At 39.5% G+C, this 21,157-nt stretch overlaps 1 protein-coding gene across 5 annotated transcripts in view; it reads right to left on the reverse strand.

The window, feature by feature from the left end:
* plch1 (phospholipase C, eta 1) overlaps positions 1-21,157 on the reverse strand; it is a 59,779-nt gene that overhangs the window by 3,956 nt on the left and 34,666 nt on the right. For 2 of the 5 annotated variants that reach the window (XM_056374925.1, XM_056374926.1), the window contains 16 exons: positions 19,736-19,939; positions 18,941-19,061; positions 15,747-15,918; positions 13,522-13,629; positions 10,645-10,800; positions 9,875-9,937; positions 8,150-8,244; positions 6,245-6,342; positions 5,962-6,141; positions 4,884-4,991; positions 3,760-3,884; positions 3,347-3,431; positions 2,415-2,561; positions 1,898-1,977; positions 1,698-1,757; positions 793-1,180 (listed from right to left, as the gene is read on the reverse strand). In XM_056374925.1, coding sequence (XP_056230900.1) covers positions 793-1,180; positions 1,698-1,757; positions 1,898-1,977; positions 2,415-2,561; positions 3,347-3,431; positions 3,760-3,884; positions 4,884-4,991; positions 5,962-6,141; positions 6,245-6,342; positions 8,150-8,244; positions 9,875-9,937; positions 10,645-10,800; positions 13,522-13,629; positions 15,747-15,918; positions 18,941-19,061; positions 19,736-19,939 — 2,190 coding nt within the window. Of the gene's footprint in view, positions 1-351; positions 380-792; positions 1,181-1,697; positions 1,758-1,897; positions 1,978-2,414; positions 2,562-3,346; positions 3,432-3,759; positions 3,885-4,883; positions 4,992-5,961; positions 6,142-6,244; positions 6,343-8,149; positions 8,245-9,874; positions 9,938-10,644; positions 10,801-13,521; positions 13,630-15,746; positions 15,919-18,940; positions 19,062-19,735; positions 19,940-21,157 lie in introns of all 5 variants that reach the window. The other 3 variants (XM_056374929.1, XM_056374928.1, XM_056374927.1) reach the window with 3 other exon arrangements.

Consider the following 21,157-nt stretch of genomic DNA (forward strand, 5'->3'; position numbering starts at 1 on the left):
TATAGTATCATATGATGTTGAACACCAAGCCAATCAACAAGTAAATGACAACAATTAACAGTCCAGCCAATACAAGGCAATAGCAATACACAGACAAATGGATCACCAAATACAACCGTGAAGGGGAAGCTGGAAAATGAGGCTGTGGAGGTTAAAAAAAAGGAAGAATCCACATTTGCGAACATCGGATTAGGAAAGAGATGGTCAAATGGAATTGGATTGGTCAAATGGGATTCAAATGACACAGCAATATATTTCTCAAACCACTTTCAAACAAAATACACTGGGTGGACGCAATACTGATATGTTTTTGAACGATGCAACCTTCAGACAATAGGTATTTTAGATTACCTGCTGGAACATCCTAGTCAGTTCTCTACTATAAAGAAGCACAACAAATGAAGATGGGACAGAAAAAGCATGTTAAGGTATCAGGTGGGGAGTAGGCTCATGTACATTAACCATGAGTTTAGTAGGATAAGTAAAGCAAAGACGAGAAATTAGAAAAAAGTTATATCTTGTATCAAACAGTGAGCAAAGCAATTCAAGGCAAAATGTTACTTTAATACAAGTTAACTACAAGCATCTTATCACAAAAAAGTAGCACTGAATTACTTGGATAAAAGAGTAAAAATGTTCCCTAAGCCAAAAGTGAGTGTAATTAATGGCACAGATTACTGAGACTTGGTTTGTGCCAGTATTTGATAATGATTTGTCAATCGCACAGATTTCTTTTGCTAGAATGGATGTAATTTGGGTGTAATTTTCATAATACCAAAATATGTTACCCACCAATGACAGTGTCTGCACCCATATCATGCTGTCCCTTGTCTGGGGAACAGAGGGATAGCTGCCCTTGCAGAAGCCTGTCTAAGGGCATGGAGATAGGTCTGTGGATGAGGGGGGCTCGGGGCTGGAGACGCTTCTCCACCCCTCCTTCCTTCCCTGACATGCCCTCTCTTCCCGTTCCTGCACCTGTTCCGTTCTTTTGGTCTGATATCGAAGCCACCGACTCCGATAGCACCATCTTGGTCTTCTTCCGTCCTTTTGCCGGGGCACTGGCTGTGCGCCGCAGGAGGTGATCACTGAGGGAGCGTTTCCGAAGGCCACCGGAGCTTGTATCCACAGAGGACTTGGAGGAACGGTTAAACAAACCCCGGATACCTCTCAGCTGATGACCCTGAGGGCAGGAGGAACGGAACAAGAAGGAAATGAGTGGGGAGAAGAGCAGAGGAAATGTTCTTCTCAGAAAGACACAGAGATGTATTTTTGAAGACAAGTTTTTACACATTACAGTTTGAATTGTTAATTTTCACAAAAACAATGAAAAGAGATGCAATGTATTGAACTTAGTTAACAGCAAATGTAACAGTTGCATGCTGTTACATGCATTGCCTATAGATGGCACCCTTACTCCTTAAATTACCACAGCAAACAATCTGCAAGAAGCTGTTGTGGATTATGCATGCTTGAACTGTAAATTATTCCACCCTTGTTGACAGTGAGACAACAAGACTTGTAAAAGCAAAAAAGAATCCCAAATAAAAATGGACCTTATAAACAAACTGTATGACTCAGTGGTTTAATGTCACACACAAACAAGTCATTGAAGATACAGCTGAACACAAACTGCACTTTTGCATCATGCATTACTGTTTCATGCAGCACCACACAGAGCCTATAGGGCATCAGGATACCTTGTTAGATCCTAGAAAGTGCATTATGGTAAAGCTGGGGTTCAGGACTAGAGGACTCCACTAGAAAGACAGAGGATTGAAGGAGCATAGCTTCAATGGATTGATGTGTTTTTCTGTTTAACTCCAAAATATAATCTCAGTTGACAAAAGAGGCTCATAGTGCGAATACTAAAGTATCACCAGGACTATACAGCACCTACCTTCCCATAGACATCATGCACTGACACATGCACAAAGATGGAAGCCTCAGTCAGCCCCTCCAAGTAAACATGCCTGTAACCTGTAGTTGGACATGAAGGGAGAAAGCATGTGAGCTTGCGAGTGAGTCAAAGAAAGATAACAGCTGTCATTAGATTGGTGATTGTGTAGTAGTTGTCTGAGGAGAGGGCATCAGGAGTTCAGGGACAATTATAATGGATGTGGACGACAATAAAAAAATTTTAAAAAAACTCTGGCAAGCCACAGGTCTTTTACAATAGAAATCAAACAAACCATGGTTCACTACGCACAAGATAATGTGCCCCATAGCCAAAGCATGGCCAAAGCCACGAGGTAAGTGTTTAAGTGTGAGTGTGTGTGTGTTGGTGAATCTGTCTGTCTATTTGTGTTAAATAGCAGAACTAAAACTGATTCTAACTGGCAGTGACAACCAGTGTCCCCTGTTAAGTTCATGTCATTCACACACAAAATGATAAAGCTGAGGAATTCTGCACAGACCAGGCATCAAGCTGCTGAAGGCAACAGTTCGTTGACCGATAAAGTCCCGTCCAATAGGGTCATGGTCCCAGACAAGGAAACGCACTAAAGCCACCTCAGCCATGTGAAGTGTAAAGGACAGGGTCTCCTCCCACACAGGGTTAAAACCTGAGGAAAATACACACATATATGCTCATTATAATTGCGATCTGTCTCATCAGTGTCTCATTCAATCACATATGTACTGTACATGCTGCAAGATGTCAAAAAAAAAAAAAGAAAAAAGAAAAATGGCCTTGCTAGAATTGATGTGTCAAATTTTGTGTTTCATGGGTCACTGCGCGGCACACTAATCTTATAATGCTGCTGAGCTCCCAGGGCTCCATAACCTTTCCCAGAGAAGGCTTTTCCCCTCCCCCTGCCGGGTGCCCTCATCTGTGGAGACATGTTCGGGGTGACACCAGCAGCTCCGTTGTACCTCCTGTATGCCTCTAATTAGTTAATCAGACTTTTGAGCGGTGCCTGAAGTAAAATGCAGCATCTGTGACTGGGGCTTTATCTCTGCTTTGTTTTGTTGTTTTCTTCTTAGGAATGATGGCAATAATTATTATTATAGTTCACAGAGTGAGATGATATCTGATTATAATTGCTTTTAGTATGATACTATTCATCTGGCACTTTTCAGAGGATGAAAAAGTAAAAAAAAGAAAGTACAGATCAAAAAATAGGTAGGTGATACAGCATAAAAAACAAGGCAATAGTCATTAATAAAGAAGAGTTAAACGGTCATAACATAATATAGATGCGATATAAAAGTTGAAGAAATAGAATTTAAAGTAATTCTTTAGTGGTTAATGTGCAAGATGACATGGTAAAACCTCCTTCAGTGGTTCAGTGAGTGTACAGTATGGTGATATTGTAGTGTTGTTCAAGTTGATCTGTGTGTGTCTAACCATTGTCATCAACAACTCGTGTCTGTTCCTTGCAGCAATCAACTGGAAGACCGATGATCTCCACTTCCACAAAAGGATCAATAATCTAATAGAGGAGAAAGGGCAATAAAATGAATTGTATTTTATTTTGACTTTATACGTACATATATATACAGAACAAGTTGAACATCTCCCAGTAGTCGAGTATGATATTGCATATGTGTATGTGTATGTGTGTGTGTGTGTGTGTGTGTGTGTGTGTGTGTGAGTGTGTGTGAGAAAGAAAGAGAGAGAGAGAGAGAGAGAGAGAGAGAGAGAGAGAGAGAGAGAGCGAGCAAGTAGAAGGAGAGAGAGAAAAAGACATATGGAGAATGTGAGCAAACAGTGTGTGTGTGTGTGTGTGTGTGTGTGTGTGTGTTTTGCAGTGTTCTCACTTCTCCACGGTCCCCCAGCATGGAGTCTGGTGGTTTGGGCAACTGCTGTCCACTAATGATCTTGAGAATGAGCTGCTTCTTGGGGTAAGCCGGAAGTGGGTCATCACTGAATGGGTTGAATGAGCCTGGAGGGAAAGGAAGACAGCAGAGCAAGAACTTTGATTTATGTTATCACTCAATCCTAAAAGCCAAGCCCTCTCTGATTGTTGTTTGTTCCGCTTTCCATATATTTGTACAGAAAATGTGCAAAAGGGAAAATTAGACACATTCTCATTTCTGTGACTGATGAGATTTTGTTGATGTGTGATGTGTCCACTAGAAAGCACACATGTTGTATGTTCTCAGTAAGCATTGCATCATAAAGAGCAGTTTTGTAAACTATATGTGCAACAAGACCATGAAAATCCTTCATGTCTCAGTGTTGCTGTGTAGATAACTCACTAATTTGATAGATGTTAAACAACATTGGTGCACATCAACATCTATAGAGTAATGAAAATGAAAAGACTTGTAGTGGAGATCCCAAAGAGAGCAAATAGTCACAGTGAATTACAGGGAAATGTATATAACATGATCTATTTCCTTTAACTGTGTATCAAATAACATGCCTTATGTCTCTAACTGAAAATATCATTTAGGTTCAATATACAGAATATATTGTACATACAAGATTATGATGATGATAATGATGATGATGATGATGATGAGTATTAGTATTATTATCATTATTATTATTATTATTACTATCATCATCATCATTATTATTTTCATTGGACATAAAAAGCTTGATCACTGATTTAATGAGCTTTTTTTTCTGATATATAATATAATATAACAATATCAAAGATAAAATGCAACATTATCAGTTTTTCTAAAGTTACTTTCACTTTTAAAATCCTCTTATCCCATGCATGTATTTCTGAGGTAAATCCAACATGGTTCCGTTCCAACAAATACATAACGCTGTACCTGAGCCTGTAACTAATTATTTCATGGATCCAATCACGGCAAATGAACTGAAAATCAATGTTTACTTATATGAACAAACAATAGCTTGTATGTATGTGTTTGTCTTTGTGTTTGTGTTTGTGCGTGCGCATGCCGTGTGTTTTTTCTTGCAGTACCTTTACACATAGGAGGGGGTTTGAGGACGTAGCCACTACCTCCATTCACCATGAACTTGGCTCTGTTGAGCTGCATCATCCTGCCCTCTGTCTGGTAGTTCAGCGCAACTGAAAGAGAAAAAATGAGGAAGAAGTTTTATTCAGTCACTAATTGTCTCTAAACCTCTACCCACATACAGTATGCCATCCACTGATTCAGTTGTCATCCAGATGTTGGCGCAGTTAGTATATATAAACTGTGAAACTGAGGATCACTGAGGATGCTCAATAGTCTGTGGCAGAAATCTTTGAGGAGCCTGATTTGTCACTCTAGGGGTCAGTGTTTTTTTTTTTAATTTATAATGCTCCTCTTTGGTTTATTCATTCATTCTGTTATTCATTAAGCGTGTGAGTCTATACAACCTTGAAACCTCAATTAGTAAAACAGATGAGCAATGAAACAAGCAAAAAGAAAATGAAAATGAGGACGAATCACCACTGCTTTAAAGATAATCTACTTGAGAGTTTGGCATTTTTTAAATCCCTTTTTACTTCTTTTCTCCTCTGTAAATGTTTCTATTTTTGTGCACCTGGAACAGTAATTTCTTACAAATTAAAAAAGAAATTTCCTAACGCTGTTCATTTCCACACAGATTAAAATATTTAGCTCCAACTCACTATTTATTTATGTATTTCGCTGTAAACCTCACAAATTCCTGTTCTGAATGTAACACTATGAATAAACTCACGCTCAATCACATACAACATGCAAAAACATACAGTACACACACATACCTTGCACAACTGAGTGGCTATGTAGTGTAGAGGCTAATGGGTATGGCTTACCACTCATGCCTATTAATTAACCTCTGCACACACGGCCACCAATAAACTACACAATGTGATATGTGTAAATGAAGTGTGTGATGTGCAGGCCACAGATGAAGTCTCTTTGTATATGTGTGTGCGTGCATGTTGTATGCAGTGTCAATTAATATGTAATGACAGGTATCTAGCTAAAGGGAAGGCACCTGGTGATTTCATTAACAGACAACCTCTAAACAGGTCAGAAGCTTAGAGCGACAGACAGCTGTCTTACCCAACTGACAGCCCACGTTCCAGTAGAACTGGGGGTTGAAGTTGGACGAGTCGATACGATAGGCTGAGGGATAAATGCGTGACAGCTGCCTCTGGTTAAAAGCCAGGAACTGTTCGGCTCTGTGATTGACCAGAGATTGCGCTCTGGTCTCGCTGAAGGACAGAACATCACCTGGAGTACCTGAAGAGAAACATGGGTTAGTCATGAGAAAATGCCTTCAAGGTAAAGATTGCAATTTGTCTATTTGTTTGTGTGTGCAGTTGTCAGAGTTTTGGCGTTTCACCTTCATTCAGGCACTCCTGTGAGGCAACAGAGTTGGTGAACACCACCAGGTTTGACAGATCTCTACTCAGTTTCATCGTCTTCCTCTTCCTTCCAGCCCTAAAACAATTTCCAGATGACAGAAAACAATTGCAGAGTAGGAGAGTGAGTAAGATCATGCAAAGCTATATGAGACACGTAAGGCATGCACACACTCATCTACCCATTTTAAGTATTTATAGTGGCAAAAACAAATCAGGCAGGAGAGAATTGTTCATCAGAGAGGCAGCTTGCAAACCACAGGAAAGAGCATCAAAGGCAAAAAGCTTAATAGCGACCAGAGCGCATGCAGTGCAGCAAGACACACATTCACACTCACATACAACTACACACACACAGTCATGCAAACGCCTGTATTGCACAAAAACAATCAGTCACATAGCCACTCAGATGCATGCTTGTAGGAATCTGTATTGTGACAGATCCTGAGGACATGCATATATGAATATGCAACCAGGAACAGTGTCTGAGATAACAAAGAGAGACAAAGGCCTTATACAGAGAGAGTGACTGAAGGAGGAAAACAGCTGAATTTCCATACTTCTTGCCCAATGCACATTCACAAAGACAGAAGGGAGAAAGAGACAGAGGTGGAAAAAGAATTTGTGTGAAAGAAAATTGTGCTATGTTCAAGCTCCAGGTGGAAACTGACTCAGTCTGCTTTTTTGTTTTCTTTTTGTTTTTTAGTCCCTTTGGTAAAAAGAAACTAACTAATGATGCTTGAGGAAATATGGAGAACAGAGGACGTGGTGATGTTCAGTGGGATATTACAGTGGATGCAATGCAAACAAAATTCAAATTGACATAGGAAATGGTGGAAATTAACCAAGTACATTTACTCAACCTAACCACAGTTCCAAGGTGCCGTACTTTAATGTTCCAATTTCATGCTACATTATACTTGCTTGTCACACCTAGTGACAAGTGAGTAATTAATAATTATGGATAAAAGTATCATAAAGTCAGCAACAGTAATGTCAGTTACATAAGAATATGTGTCTAATGATTGCTATCATTAACTAACATTAGCCATCATAAGCCACTGGTCATACCAGACCATGTGAGGCTGCAACAGCAAAACCCATGGGTGTGCTGAATTGATCATGATGTGTGTTGTGTTACTTATGAATTCAACTTTTCATTTTTAAGTGGAATATGGTATTATTTCTTCTTTCAAAATGAACACTATGTAGCTTTAATGCATCAAATATAAAACTATGTAATAATATAACTTTCAGCGTAACCATTATTTTCAAGTCCATTTCGTTGCCAGTACATCTTTACTTTTACTGAAGTACAGTTTTCAATGCAGGAGTTTTTCTTTTTAAAACATATTTTTGTTTTCTGGTATTGCTACTTTTAATGATCTAACTCTTTAACCACTGAGTACAGGAGAATGTCCAAAGCGAAGCAAAGAAGAAGAAAACTTCTAATGAAAGAACACAGCTGTGCTTGGATAAAATGTCCATCATTGACTATATTTTACATGATTAATCCTGCTATGAGCCACTCGAGCTGCACGATGAGACCATATGTGATTCCTTTTGCTGTGCCCTTGATTTCATTCATCCCGGGTTCTCTGCCTTTGGTCTTTTGCACTTAGTATATGTAGAAAGTGAGTAAAGTTTCATTAGAATAGAAGAGAAGAAGGAACCAAAACCAATCAGGATTCCCTCCTTTGCTGTTGGTGGTAGCTCCATCATTCTTTACCTCACACAAACATGAATGATTACTGGAGAAGCTTTATTGGTTGCACGGCACTACTGATGCCCCGGATTGTTTAATGCTCCCAGTAGTCAGCAACTATCAAACCTCATTGTCAATGATTGTCAGTGCTATGGTTAAGCAAGTCGAAGGTCAAGGTCACCTGTTGAACTGTCCTCCGGCCTCCCTCCCAGACCTCTCCTGACCGTCCTCCTCTTTGTCCATGCTTTGGCATGACAGCCTGGATTTGGAGTGCCTCTGGACAATAGAAACACACATATACACACATACACACACACACACACACACACACACACACACACACACACACACACACACACACACACACACACACACACACACACACACACACACACACACACACACACACACACACACACACACACACACACACAAGCATATAAACAAACCGCAAGTTACATTGCTACATTTTTCATTGGTTGAAAAGCAAAAAAAAAGTGTAGCCTATATATAGCTGATATCCTGATAAACCTGTTACACACCATACATGATACCACCTACACACAAACTCGCAGGGCAGGGGCTGGTGTTTGTGTCTCTTTGCCAAATTGTATGTGTTTCATAGAGGCTGCCGTGTGATTCATAGTGTTGTTATTGTAGTAGCAGTTGTGTGTGTTTGTGCATGTCGGTGGGTGTTTTAGGTATAGCGTATGTGATTATAGCAAATGTGTATTTAGTGAAGTGTTTGGTTTTTTTGGGGTTTTTTTCAGAGAGAAGCAACACCTCTATTAGAGCTAAAGTGGAGTTGAGAAGAGGACAAGGGTTACAGTAATTACAGGGTTTAGGCTTATTGCCAACAGATTACGTGCACCCATGCTTGCACGCATATATACACACACGTGGGAGGATGCATAATATGCAAAGAGGGAGACATAAAAGAATGAAGAGGAGATGTGAGTGGGTAAACAGATGAGGGAAAGAGGAAGGTAAAAAAAAGAAGCAAAGGGCTAGAGGAATAAAGTCGGAGTGGGAAATATTATAATATTATACCATAAAATGAATGATAAATTTAATTGATGCTAACTCTATTTCTTTTTTTTTTTTAAACCTTAAGAACTAGAAAACAGCTATTGAAAACATAATTTGCATTACAAACATTTCTCTTAGGGTCTACACCATTAGCAGCTTTCTAAAGGACAAGCACATACCTTGGAGAGGATCTACATCATGAAAGTGCATGCTTTAGATCTGCATGTGTAATTGGCAGATACGCCTAACGCATGCTGTCACTGCATTGAGCTGCTATGAGGAACTGGAAGATAAGCGTGGCAGTCTTAATTTTGATCCTGCTACCTACCACACGCTGAAGGTAGCTCTACAAAAGGTTCTTTTTATTTGCATTTTCGATGTGTTATTTTAAGGAAGGCTTCTGTTTTGCTTCATATTGGTGTTTTAAGAGACACATCACACTCTTGTCTCTAACGTGTAAATAAAACACCTTGCGAAACATAATGCGGCCTAATACAACAGCTCTGGAATAAATCCTAGCTTCAGGAAGGAAAAGGAAGAGAAGTGTTGATTCAACTTAATAGTCATTTTTGAGACTATATTGTGGTGCTGGTGTGTTGAATTGTATTGCATTACATTGAGGGGTGTATTGTGTTTGCCCATTTATATCAAAGAAGGTAAACTAAATTTTAGATTAGAACTACTTGTTGGGCCAGATCATTTTTTTTCCTCCAGGTTTTGTTTTGCCTGGACAAGTCTTTCTGCTGCTCTACCAGTGGTCTCCAAAGAAATGTTTCATTACCACCTAACCAAGAAAATGATTTTGCCATTTGAGACCCCAAACAAACATAGAAAGAATCAAGCAAGAAAGAGAAATCGGTCTTTCTATGCCCCTCACCTTCTGTTTAAGCGTCGTGATGAAAGATCTGCTTTGGGATTTCTTCAGAACCCCTCTGGAGCCCTAGAGAAAAAGAGAACATGCTCAGATACACTGTGTGTGTTTGTGTGTGTTTGTTTACATTCATGTGTGTGGATCATTTGGCGTGAATCTAATAACAACCACATTAGCACCCGGTGAGTCACTTAAACCCTAAAGCTCAGTAGCTGGAGGGGCTACAAGAGACATCAGCCAAAAAACCACAACACAGCTGAAGACGAGCGTGGGTGAGAAATACGAAAAAGAGAGAAACTGGAAAAAGGAAAATTACAGTTAGGAAGACAGAGACAGAAAAAGGTTTAAAGACAGAATGAGGTGAAGGGAATCACCAACAAAGCAGGAGTAGAATAAAGAGAACAGGAAACTCCAATGCACAACACCCAGTACATTAAAATGGTTGTCAGGAAACTGAAGCTTCTAAAAATAGGAAGGAAGGAAAGCAAGGAAATTAAATATTAAGTTACACTGCAGACATTTAGTGTCTCATCACTTTCAGTCTGTTTTGACATGGTTTTGTGGGTGGAAATCGCACGGCCCCTTCAGAGTGGCCTGAGCAGGTGCTGGCTGTGCATTCTCTCCTGTTCGGTGGGTGCGTTTGACCTGTCTTTATTTTTTCCATCTCCCTCTGTGACTAATACCCTGGCCTAGTTTTGTGCCCCCTTTTCTTTTCTTTCTCATCTGTTGACGAGTATTACTCTGCTCCATATGCAGCTTTGCCTCGGTGCTTATACCTGCCGCAGGTTTTTCTGAAGACCCTGGTGTGTGGCACGGAGCAGAGCTCGGATGCTGAAGCTGTCTGTATCTTCCTTGTCTCCGATCCTAGACTCCTTCAATAGAGAGTCCAGTTTCTTTCTGATGTGGGACTCCACCTGGTGGTGACCATTGCCCTGCGTGATAGAAGAGGAACGTTAGTGGGAGGAGTTAAAGAAGGAGAAAAGCTGGGTAAGGAAGCAAGAGAGACAAGGAGCTAAAAGGATGTATTTATTGGCAGGAGTTGGAGATGGAGAGTTGTGTCATTTTGGTGCATGGACACACACTGTCACTGATGCAAAGCATCTGAAACCAAGCCTTGCCAATATTAAACTACAGCGGAGCCACAGCACCACAGTCAGACATGCAATTCTACACCAACCATCTGCAGGTAACAAAACTAAATGCTGATGCAAGTTTGACTCCTGCACCACATGAAGACAATGAGTTTTACAACTTCAGTACTTTTTCATATGCTTATGCACATGAGAGAGAGTGTTTGTTTAATATTTGAAATTAAATATTTTAAACTGGAAAAATGTTAAATGTAATATAAAGGGGGCCTACCATGCTCATTCCCAGCTATATATTTTTTATTATGGGACTCCGCTAGAGTAGATTTGCATGATTGACAGTTCAAAAAAAGGTCCTTATTTATCTGCCTTGTCATGGAACGTCTTACTAAAACAGGCAATATAAGTTCAGGCCTCCTTAAAAGCCTACTTTCTTCTGATTGGCTGAAGATCCGGAAGCCTGCCTAGGAGCAGCCAAGCGGCAACCTCTGGGGATGATCTGCTTGGCGACTTCTCAGCTATTTGAAGTCACTGAACGTGGTTTATTGGCTGTGTTTGTGCTGTTGGTGGTTTTTTTCATATAATCATCAGACAAATAATATTGCTTGCTGTGCGGTTAATTGAGAGAATGTGAGGAAGTCTGTGCTGCTTATTGAGGTAAGTGAAACTCTAGCATTATTTTATTCATATTTTAGCAATAATTAGCAGTTATCTGTGTTTGCGCTCATCATTGTTAGCTTAGCTCATTAACTAGCTAATTAGCCAGCAAATTAATAAGACTGTGGTTAGCCTTCAAGCAAGACGCCCAGCTGTGCTAATGATGCTAATGTGAGTATGCTTGCGACAGTTATTAAACCAGCATGCGCCGAAGTCTTAGCTGCACATGCCCCACCTCTTTGCCCAATTTTGGATTAGCCAAGAGTTAGGCGGAGTCAGGCGCTGTCAAGATGGCGACGGCGGAGCAGCCCACTCTGAGCCTCAAAACCGCTCTTCAGAAACCTATGGGTGACCTTTATATACAATCTACAATCTATATCTCTTTACAGATATTTAAAAGTTAGTAAGTTAACTAATAGAAGGTACAAGTGTAAAATTTAAAATATTAAAACAGACACATAAGCTGTGTCCAGTGTCCATGATTAATAGTTAGAATAGTAGGAATGGTTTGACATTTTGGGAAACAGACTTTCTTTCTGAGAATTATATAAGAAGATTGACATCACTTTGGCATCTTTCTATTAAAATTACCTAAATCCTGATTATAACTTTATACTCAGCACTGCACTCTATAATGAGCTGTAAATTGAGATGTACACGTACGAATCATTGTCATTTTGCACGATCACAAGTGTAAAGTCACGCACCAACATGTTTACATCTGCAGGTCTAAACTGCTACTGCCATTACGATCCTTTACCAGAGGCAGTATAGGTTGGGATGTGTAAAACTGGTCTGACAATGCATTAACAGCTCCTCCTTGTGTAAAATCTGCTGCCTGCTAAATGTGAATGAATGAGTTTGTTAGTGAGTTATACCAGGTACGTTCATTTAAAAAAAAAAAAGATGGTCTGAAAGTTTAGAAAGTATGTAAATGCATATAAATTTTATATTTTACACTAAAGATGGAAAAAACAAAAGTATTTGTCACCATATACAGCAAGAGAGTGAACAACATTATATATGTCACTTTTTCCACAGCCCACTACAAGTGCAATGTTAGGTGAAAAAATACTGGTTTAATGAGCTCAATATAAAACCTCTCATCAGTGGAAACTTGCCACCACCCCTTTAAGATGCCAGTGATAATCCAAAGTGGCATCTGCAGCCTCATGCCTCCAGCTAAATGTGGAAGAACGATGCCATTTTCAGTTACACAACTAAACCATCTGGAAAATGTGGAAGTGTTTTCCTGCATTAAATGTGGTGAGGGGGGACCCTGGCACGACTGTATCACAGAATAAATGAACATGAGTAAGAATTACTATAAAAATGGCAATATGAAAGTTCAGGAGTGATCTGTATAAGCAAGCGGCGATAAGATGCTCTGACATGTTTTACATGCTGCTGCAATGCTTATGTATATATAAAAAAACAACAACAACTGACACTGACTTAATATTTATATCTGCATCGTTAAGCATTGATTATTCCAAAACATTAAAGCAGTGACGATCAATAAAACATTACAAGCACCAACATTACTACCCAATTACTTAAGTCATTATGTTGAGCACAACAATATCATTAAGATCCCATTATCTAACTTCTGTTTGTGATGCCTGTATGTGGAGGAATGGGTTTGATCCTCTAGCAATAGTCCCTGTCAGTCCAAAGTGAGTTTTTTTTTGTTTTTTGTTTTTTTTGTTTTTATTGAATTAACAAATTAAGTAGCACATAAAAAACTGGCAGAGAAGCACACATGGACCCAAAAAAGAAGGCTGCCCAAACTGAGAGAGATAGCAGTTGGAAGTTACTTTAACGTCTTTAGTTTTAATACTGGGCTGAGAATGATGGAAACTTGAAAAATTGAAAACAAGGAAGAGAGACTCCGCTCTCCTTTCTTACATTACTGCTCTTGAGCTTGAAGTCGTCCTCAATTTCATCTGCGCTGTCATCATCGGATACCTCCCCTTCCTCGGCGTCTGCAGACAGGTAGGCAGGGAGACGCTTCCCCTGGAGGGAGAAAAGACAGACAAAGAGACTGGAGGAGAGTGACAAACATGCTTTTGACCTGTGCATATGTCTTTAATGCAGCGCAACCCCTCGTTCATCTCTTTTATACTCAAGAACGCCCACACAGGTTGCACCTCTTAGTCCAAGAATAAAATAAAATCAGTGTTGGACTCAGACATTCACTTCGCTGTACACAAGCCTGTACACACAAAAATGGACAGACACACATTAGAGTAACCTCCTCCTTTATGTGGCTCTTTTACCAGTATTACCAGGCCATTACTGCCAGATATAAGCACAAAAAACACACTTGTGCACACACAAACTAACAGACACACACACACACACACACACACACACACACACACACACACACATTGTACAATCAGCTGCAGATTCCCCAAGAAGCTCCCTAAGCAGCTCTTTCAGCAGAGTGGAAGCCCATTAGTGAGCCATTCTGAAGGTGTGAGTGGGAGTCAAGATTTTCTAAGCTTCTTCTTCAAGAAAAAAATCAATTGCAGACTCTGAGCTTCCTGCAGTACATCCAGTCTTTCACTGGCTGACACCGCCACCCTCGCTTCAACCACTGCCACCAGTGCTCTGTCCCCTGTTCCTTCGAGCTATGACTGTCAAAAAACCCTCACGCCATTTTTCTTTGCCATCTTGTGACTCTCTGGTCTCTCGCTCCACTGAGTGGATGGAGAGAGGTGAAAGGATCTCAAACAAGGGCAGAGAGGGGGAGGAAAGGGGTGGAGGAAAACTGTTAGAGAGCAGTAAAGGGCTTTATAGAAAATCAATAATGCTCTTTCACTTTTCAGACATCTGGCTGGGGAGGGACAAAGCCAGAGCTCCTTTTGCCAAGGAACAAAGAAGGCTTTCTTCACATTACAGATAAAGTCAATTTTATCTGGTTTCAAATAAAACAAAACAATAAATGCTGAAAGCTTTTGTTCATCCAAATGCACCGTCTCTGTAGATAAGGATCTTCTGGGCCTGAGGCTGTCAGAGTGAGAGCTGATATTAAAAAAAAGATCATATGTTGGGTTTTCAATCTTTTTGAGGATGATGGTATCAACCATGTTTCAAAGATCATCTCACTGGACTGTTCTGCCTTTGGGACTATAACAGTAGGTGCTGCAAAGAGATAAGCTCGTCATATTTAAATAACAAAATAGGGGTTTTTGTCATATGATGATGATTCAGGCAAAGAAAGTGATTAAGCGTATTTTCCAAAATGTGGAACTATTCCTTTAAGTTTAAGTTTAAGTTTGGGGAAAGATTGGTTTAAGGAAACCAACACTGGCTTGCGTGATGTCTTAATTTTAAGATAATGAGAAACTGCATAATTTATTAATAATCACTTTGGGGAAACTGTCATATTGAGCTTAAAAGCTTGCTAAGTTATTCAAGTGAAAGTAATTAGAAAACAATGCTGTTGTTGCAGCCTGTTTTGTGGTTAACATTTTATTCTACACTTAAGCCCTACTTTAACCAGGGATTTGGGGAATATACAATTTATTATATTCTCTCATGGAATTTCAACATATATCATTTCATTATGTTTAATTGTAGAATGCTTTGAGTGATAGCAATTTAAAATTAGTCATTTGACAGCACCAACTGTGTGCTGTGTGGTTGTGTTTGGTTGTTGTGTGTATGTATGCATTTGTATGCCCACATACAACATATGTATTGTACGAGTTACAAAATATAAAAAATAGAACTGTTACTTTTTCATCACATGCCAGCAACTTGTCCTCTCTATTCATTTCACTGTGTGTAACACAATGACCTAGTTTTGTCCTCACTATATCCTCTTCCTTCTCATCTTCTTTTTATGGGCAATAATTAGCTCCCTCACAGCCTTTCTCTCTTCCCATCCTAACTACAACACACATGAAGTAAAATATGTTGAGATGACAAGAGCTCAGCTCACCTCACTGTTATAAGAGGAAGGAAATGGTGTGATGAAGAACCTTTGATTCACAAGTACACTAACTGGGCATATTTTAATTAATTAATTCATGTATTCATTTAAAATCAAGCTCTGTTTATCCAACCATCCATCCATCCATCCATCCATCTGTCCATCAATCCATCCATTGATTTGTCCTTACTTTGATGAGTATTTTTCCCAGCAGGCTGTGAGGACTGGGTAATGTCTTAGAGTCTCTGCTCAGTGCATCTCCCACATCAAGTTTGTCTCCAAAGATTTCTCGCAGGTACTGCGCAATCTTCTTTTGCTGCTGGATGCTACAGTGGTTCTCAATGGACAGAATGACCGGGAACCTGGGGAAAAAAAAGATATAAATATATATATATATTCATACTCAGGTTTCCATAAATTACATAAAACCTGTCAACATGAAGGAAATGTGTCTTGAATGCAGCAAATGGACTGAGGAGAGACTGATCTGCCGAGATGAGTGTGAATCACATTTCAAATTTAACTTCCATTTCTCACCTCTAACCCACAGAACAGAGAGGTAAATGATAAAAAATACAGCTGCATAAACACCTCTTCACCTCTGTGCCATGGTCTGTGTAGATGTGGAGTGTGTGCGTGAGTGTCTGTCTTTTCATTTAGAAAAGGTGAAATGACTTGTGGCCACACAGCAGCACAACTCAAATGTCAGGTTTGTCAGAGTGACAGCTCCCCCTCAGGGGACGCAGCCCCGCTCTCACCTCCACCTCTGATCCCCCAAAACATACACTCATACACTCACACACACACACACACACACACACACACACACACACACACACACACACACACACACACTTAAACACACAAAAGGATCCTTTGCCAAAGACAAAAAGAGAGAGCAGAGAGAGCAGCATCCAGAGTCATTTCATTTCCACACACAGTCAGTGACACCCTGGAGCTCCTCTCAGGTGAAACAGTGAGGCGGCTCAATGAGCTGTGTAATGTGTGTGTGTGAGTGTGTGTGATGTCGGAGGGAGCAGAGACTCACTCCATTTCAATTCAACCCAGGAGCCATTAATCATATTAACAGGTGGCACTGATGATAAAATATCAGCTGAATGTAAAAGGTGAGAAGAGCAGAGAGAAGAGAGAGAGAAAACACAGGATGTTCAATTTATTAATCTGTTCTTGCCATCAGCATTGTTACAGATGACTAATTAATAAGATATGAGTTTATGAGAATATGAAGGTATTTCCTAATTAGCAACGGTGAATGTTTTCTTTTGGGAAAGTACCATGAACATGTGGTTTTTCATTTCATTCACAGAGGAATACAAAGACCTACAGCAAAGCAACCGTCAGAAGAAATATAACTTTATTGACTAAAATTATCTAGGACAGCATTTCAGCAATAATCTTCATAATTTATTAGTCTGTCAATTACTAAATTAATTGATTCATACTTTGGTCAATAAACTGCTGGAAGATAGTTGCGCAAAGATATTCAGTTGACGATCACACAACATAGAAAACGAAACAAGAAAATATTTGGCATTTTTGCCCTTTGATAATTAATTAATTGTCAAAATAGTCATTGATTATCTGTCTGTCAATCAAGTGATCACTTAATCAACTAATCGTTTCAGCTCTAATCTGAAGCACACATGAAGTCAAAACCGAAAAAGGAATGAAAAGGAGGTAAATGGAGGTTAAGTCAAAAGGCGTAGCAGGCAGTCATGACAGTAAAAGGGTTTTAATGTGAGCAGGTTTGGCTGTTTGTAATGTCTCTCCATGTGTCTTTTGTCTTTATGTTGTTTCCCTGTTTGACTTCAGTGTTAATCTGTTTTGTTCTGTGACTGATCGCTGAAGGCTCTGTGCCTGCAAAATCTGTTGAGACATGCTTTATGCACACATGATGAATTTTAAAATACACTAATTTCAGCTTCAGTAAATATATAGTAATGAGATAAAAGGTGGGTGAAAATTGTATTTTCCTTCTTTTGCTGCGTACTGATTATGTTTAACATAGGCTACAGCGGTTCTTAAGATGGAAATTAAAGGAATAGGTTGAAATTTCTGGATATACCAGTCTTCACTTTCTTGACAAGAATTAGATTATAGGATTTAAACCACTCCTAATGTCTGTGTGGTAAATATGAAGCTACAGCCAGGACACAGTTAGTTTAGCTAGCCTGGTTCTGCCCCGAGGAAACAATATCAGCCAACAGATCTAAAGCTTGTTATTTAACACGTTATATCTGGTTTATTTAATTCATACAAAAGTCAAATTGTGAAAACAATTCGTGGGTCTGTGAGATTTATGCTAAGATAACCGTGTTGCTAACTTCATATTTGATGGACAAATGTGAAACTCTCAGTGAGAATGGCAGTAAGCCTATTCCTAACTATCTCTTTAACACCAATGACAGCAACAATGCATCAAAATTGAACAAGAAGTTAAGTTGACAGCCAGAAAATAAGATGTACAACCTTAATCTAATGTTAGTGAATGTTCCAACAAGCTATTGCCAAATGTAGTTACACTTCTTTTTGATTACATAATTGAATTTACTCCAATACTGTCTGTACCTCTGAATAAAATAAATGCTTTTATAACACAGCTGCTGCCATCATAAGTGGCTGCAATAGATGTTAAAGCGAGACAGTGCGGCAGCATGCTGCATCATTCACCACTTTGTTTGGGTATTGTCGGACTCAGCAGAGAAAACAGTGGTACCTCGGGGATCCAGAGGAAACACTGCAAAGCAGATGGCTCAGTAATAGGTGCTAATTACTGCCAGGAACTACAGTGTTTTCTGAAAAACACAAACCTGGCTTTTTAAATATTGCAGCTTTTTTTTAACCTTGTGGGGGAAACCTTCCACTAGAGTCATAGATATTGCATTATAACAGTGTGAGAAATGATAGTTTGAGAGTTGTTTTATGAGAAAAAAAAAAAAAACAGAATTTCACCGACTTTTTAAATTAGGGTGGAAAAGCCTGTGTGTGGGTTAGTGCTATTACAATATAGCTCACCCCATAGTGGAGCATGAAGCAACAGAATTAAACAGTAGAGGACAATATATAATCAATAATACAATTTTTGTATGTGTGTGTGTGTGTGCACATGGAGAAATGTTGTGTTTGTCCTGAAGCTAAGAATATTATTTATTCTATAGAATGTCAAACAGACGTGATGTTTCAGTCAGATTTATATGTGTGAATAAACTAAAGAGGAAATAAGTAAAATGGCATTTCCATTAGGCCATTTTTCTCCCACAACAATACCTATGGGATAATGGAAGTGTGTAGTTTCCATAAAATGTCACAAACAATCATGTACAATAACACACACATTCTGTACCGTAGGGAGCTTTGACTCACTGGTTATTTATGAAGGCGTATTTATTGATGGTCTCTATGACAGACTTGAATGGTATCTTGGAGGTCAGAGTGTAGCCGTGTTGGACCATCGGCTCTCCATCAGGACCATCCCAGCAGTCCACTGCAGGGAAAAAACAGAGGAAATGATGCATGAAAGTGGAAAACATTTATATCTTCCTCCCTCTCTCTCTCTCTCTCTCTCTACTGTTCTCAGTTTCTGCCTCTCCTCACTGTTCATCTTTGATATATAGCAAAGATGCCTCAGCTCCTGTACTCCACTATTTCGCATTCTCCTAATGAACACTGCTGTTGATTCATTCTGGGATACAAAATAGTGTGAGTAAAAGTAACACTCAAGCAGTAACACGTGCAATATTGTGCTTCATTGTGAGGTGTTGCTGCATCTGTTTCAAATTTTATTACCAAACATAAAACACTGCAAAATATGTCTTTGGTGTTCATTTAAAAGCATTAAGAAAAAATGTTTTGCTAAGCCGTAAACATCCTTAACATCCATAAATACCCATTATCATCCCTAACAGCAATTGTTTTATTCCATTTTTAGCACCAAACAGTGATACCATTTGATACAGGGTGAAAAGAGTTTGCTGCAATAAGGAGCCATTGAAGCAACCTCGTCCAATCACAATAGGCAATTTCCCCAGCAAACATATTACTGTTACTAATAACATTAACAATTCTGTTCTATCCAAGTGTCCCAGTAAGACATGACAGTGTGACAGCACGAACAATACAAGGATCCTAAATTGGGTTTAAATGTAAACACACGCCTACCCTCGACGCAGCGGCACCCGGACTGCAGCACCCAGGCGTACATGTCCGTCTTGGAGTGGGAGAGAAGCTGGTCTCCAGTCAGATATGTGTTATGAGAGGAGGCGATGAAGTAGTTACAGAGCGGCTGCTCCATGTCTTGATTCACCTCATGGTGCAAAGGGTTGAAAATGTCACATGTTGGACTGCGCATGAAACTTGTAAAACCTGAAGATAAATACACATAAATGGAAAAAAAAGTTGAAAATTACAATGGGAATCAGTGTATTGCAGAATTCAGCTTAGTGTCAATTCTGTTTTGCAGCTTTTTTTCGGAGATTGGCATGGCTCTGTGAACGGCAGCATCAGCTGATAATATCTCAACAACTACTGGATGGACTGACATATGAAATTTTGTACAGACATTCACTACTCCAAGACCATGAATCCTACTCACGTTAGTACCTCTGTGAAGTTGATACATTTTTTAATTGAAATGTCTCAAACAAAATTTGATGGCTTGCCATGACATTTGGTACACATGTTCATGGTGGTCAGAGGATGAATTCTAATGACTTTAATGATCTCCTGACTCTTTACCCGGCACCACCAGCAGGTCAATGTTTTCGACCATTCAGTGAAATATCTAAGGCACAAATGACATTCCCCTTGTGACATTCCCATCCCTTTCAACCGTACGTTGCATTTAGTGCTAATTAGCAAATATGCCTGCTAACATCAGCATGTTAGCTTTGTCATCTTGTTAGCATGCTCATGTCAGCATTTTGATAAAAGCGCCTCTGTGTCTTAATACAGTCTCACAGAGCTGCTAGTGGGCGGTAGACTCTTGGTCATTGTTAGTGAACATATCAATATATTGAAGTCAGTAGCAGAGGTCATGGTGGAACTCAGAAAATAACATTAAATATTGCTTGTCATGCATCCCTCCTGCCTCAGATTTACAGCAACCAATTGCTGCCTGCTTTTCAACATCCTGATATAAAAGTGACACAAAAAACGTTTTGATTTCAAACTCCCAGCAACCAGATCATATCATGCAACTTTTAACAGCTTCTAACAGTGACATCTATACATCTCTTCATCAGCAGTATGAGCTCCAGGAAATACTGACAGATGACAGACACAAACACATTCAAAACACACTACTGTGGTTTCAACTTTTTTGTAGGTGCCAACAGCATGAAGAGGAGTGACAGAGAAGAAAGCATCCTTTCATCCAGAGAGGAGGAATGGAAATGAGACAGGAATACCAAGAGCAAGAGAAATCGGAAATAAGCGAGAAAGCAGACGAGGGAAAGAGGGAGACAGTTGATGTGGATAAACTGGATTTGGAAGAGAAATGAAAAAATGTGATGCAAATATAGAGAGAGATTTTTGCTATGGAAAGTCCATGATTAGACTGGACATGCAATCTCGTCACTGTAC

Source organism: Seriola aureovittata, chromosome 4, assembly GCF_021018895.1.
Source record: "Seriola aureovittata isolate HTS-2021-v1 ecotype China chromosome 4, ASM2101889v1, whole genome shotgun sequence".
NCBI lineage: Eukaryota > Metazoa > Chordata > Actinopteri > Carangiformes > Carangidae > Seriola > Seriola aureovittata.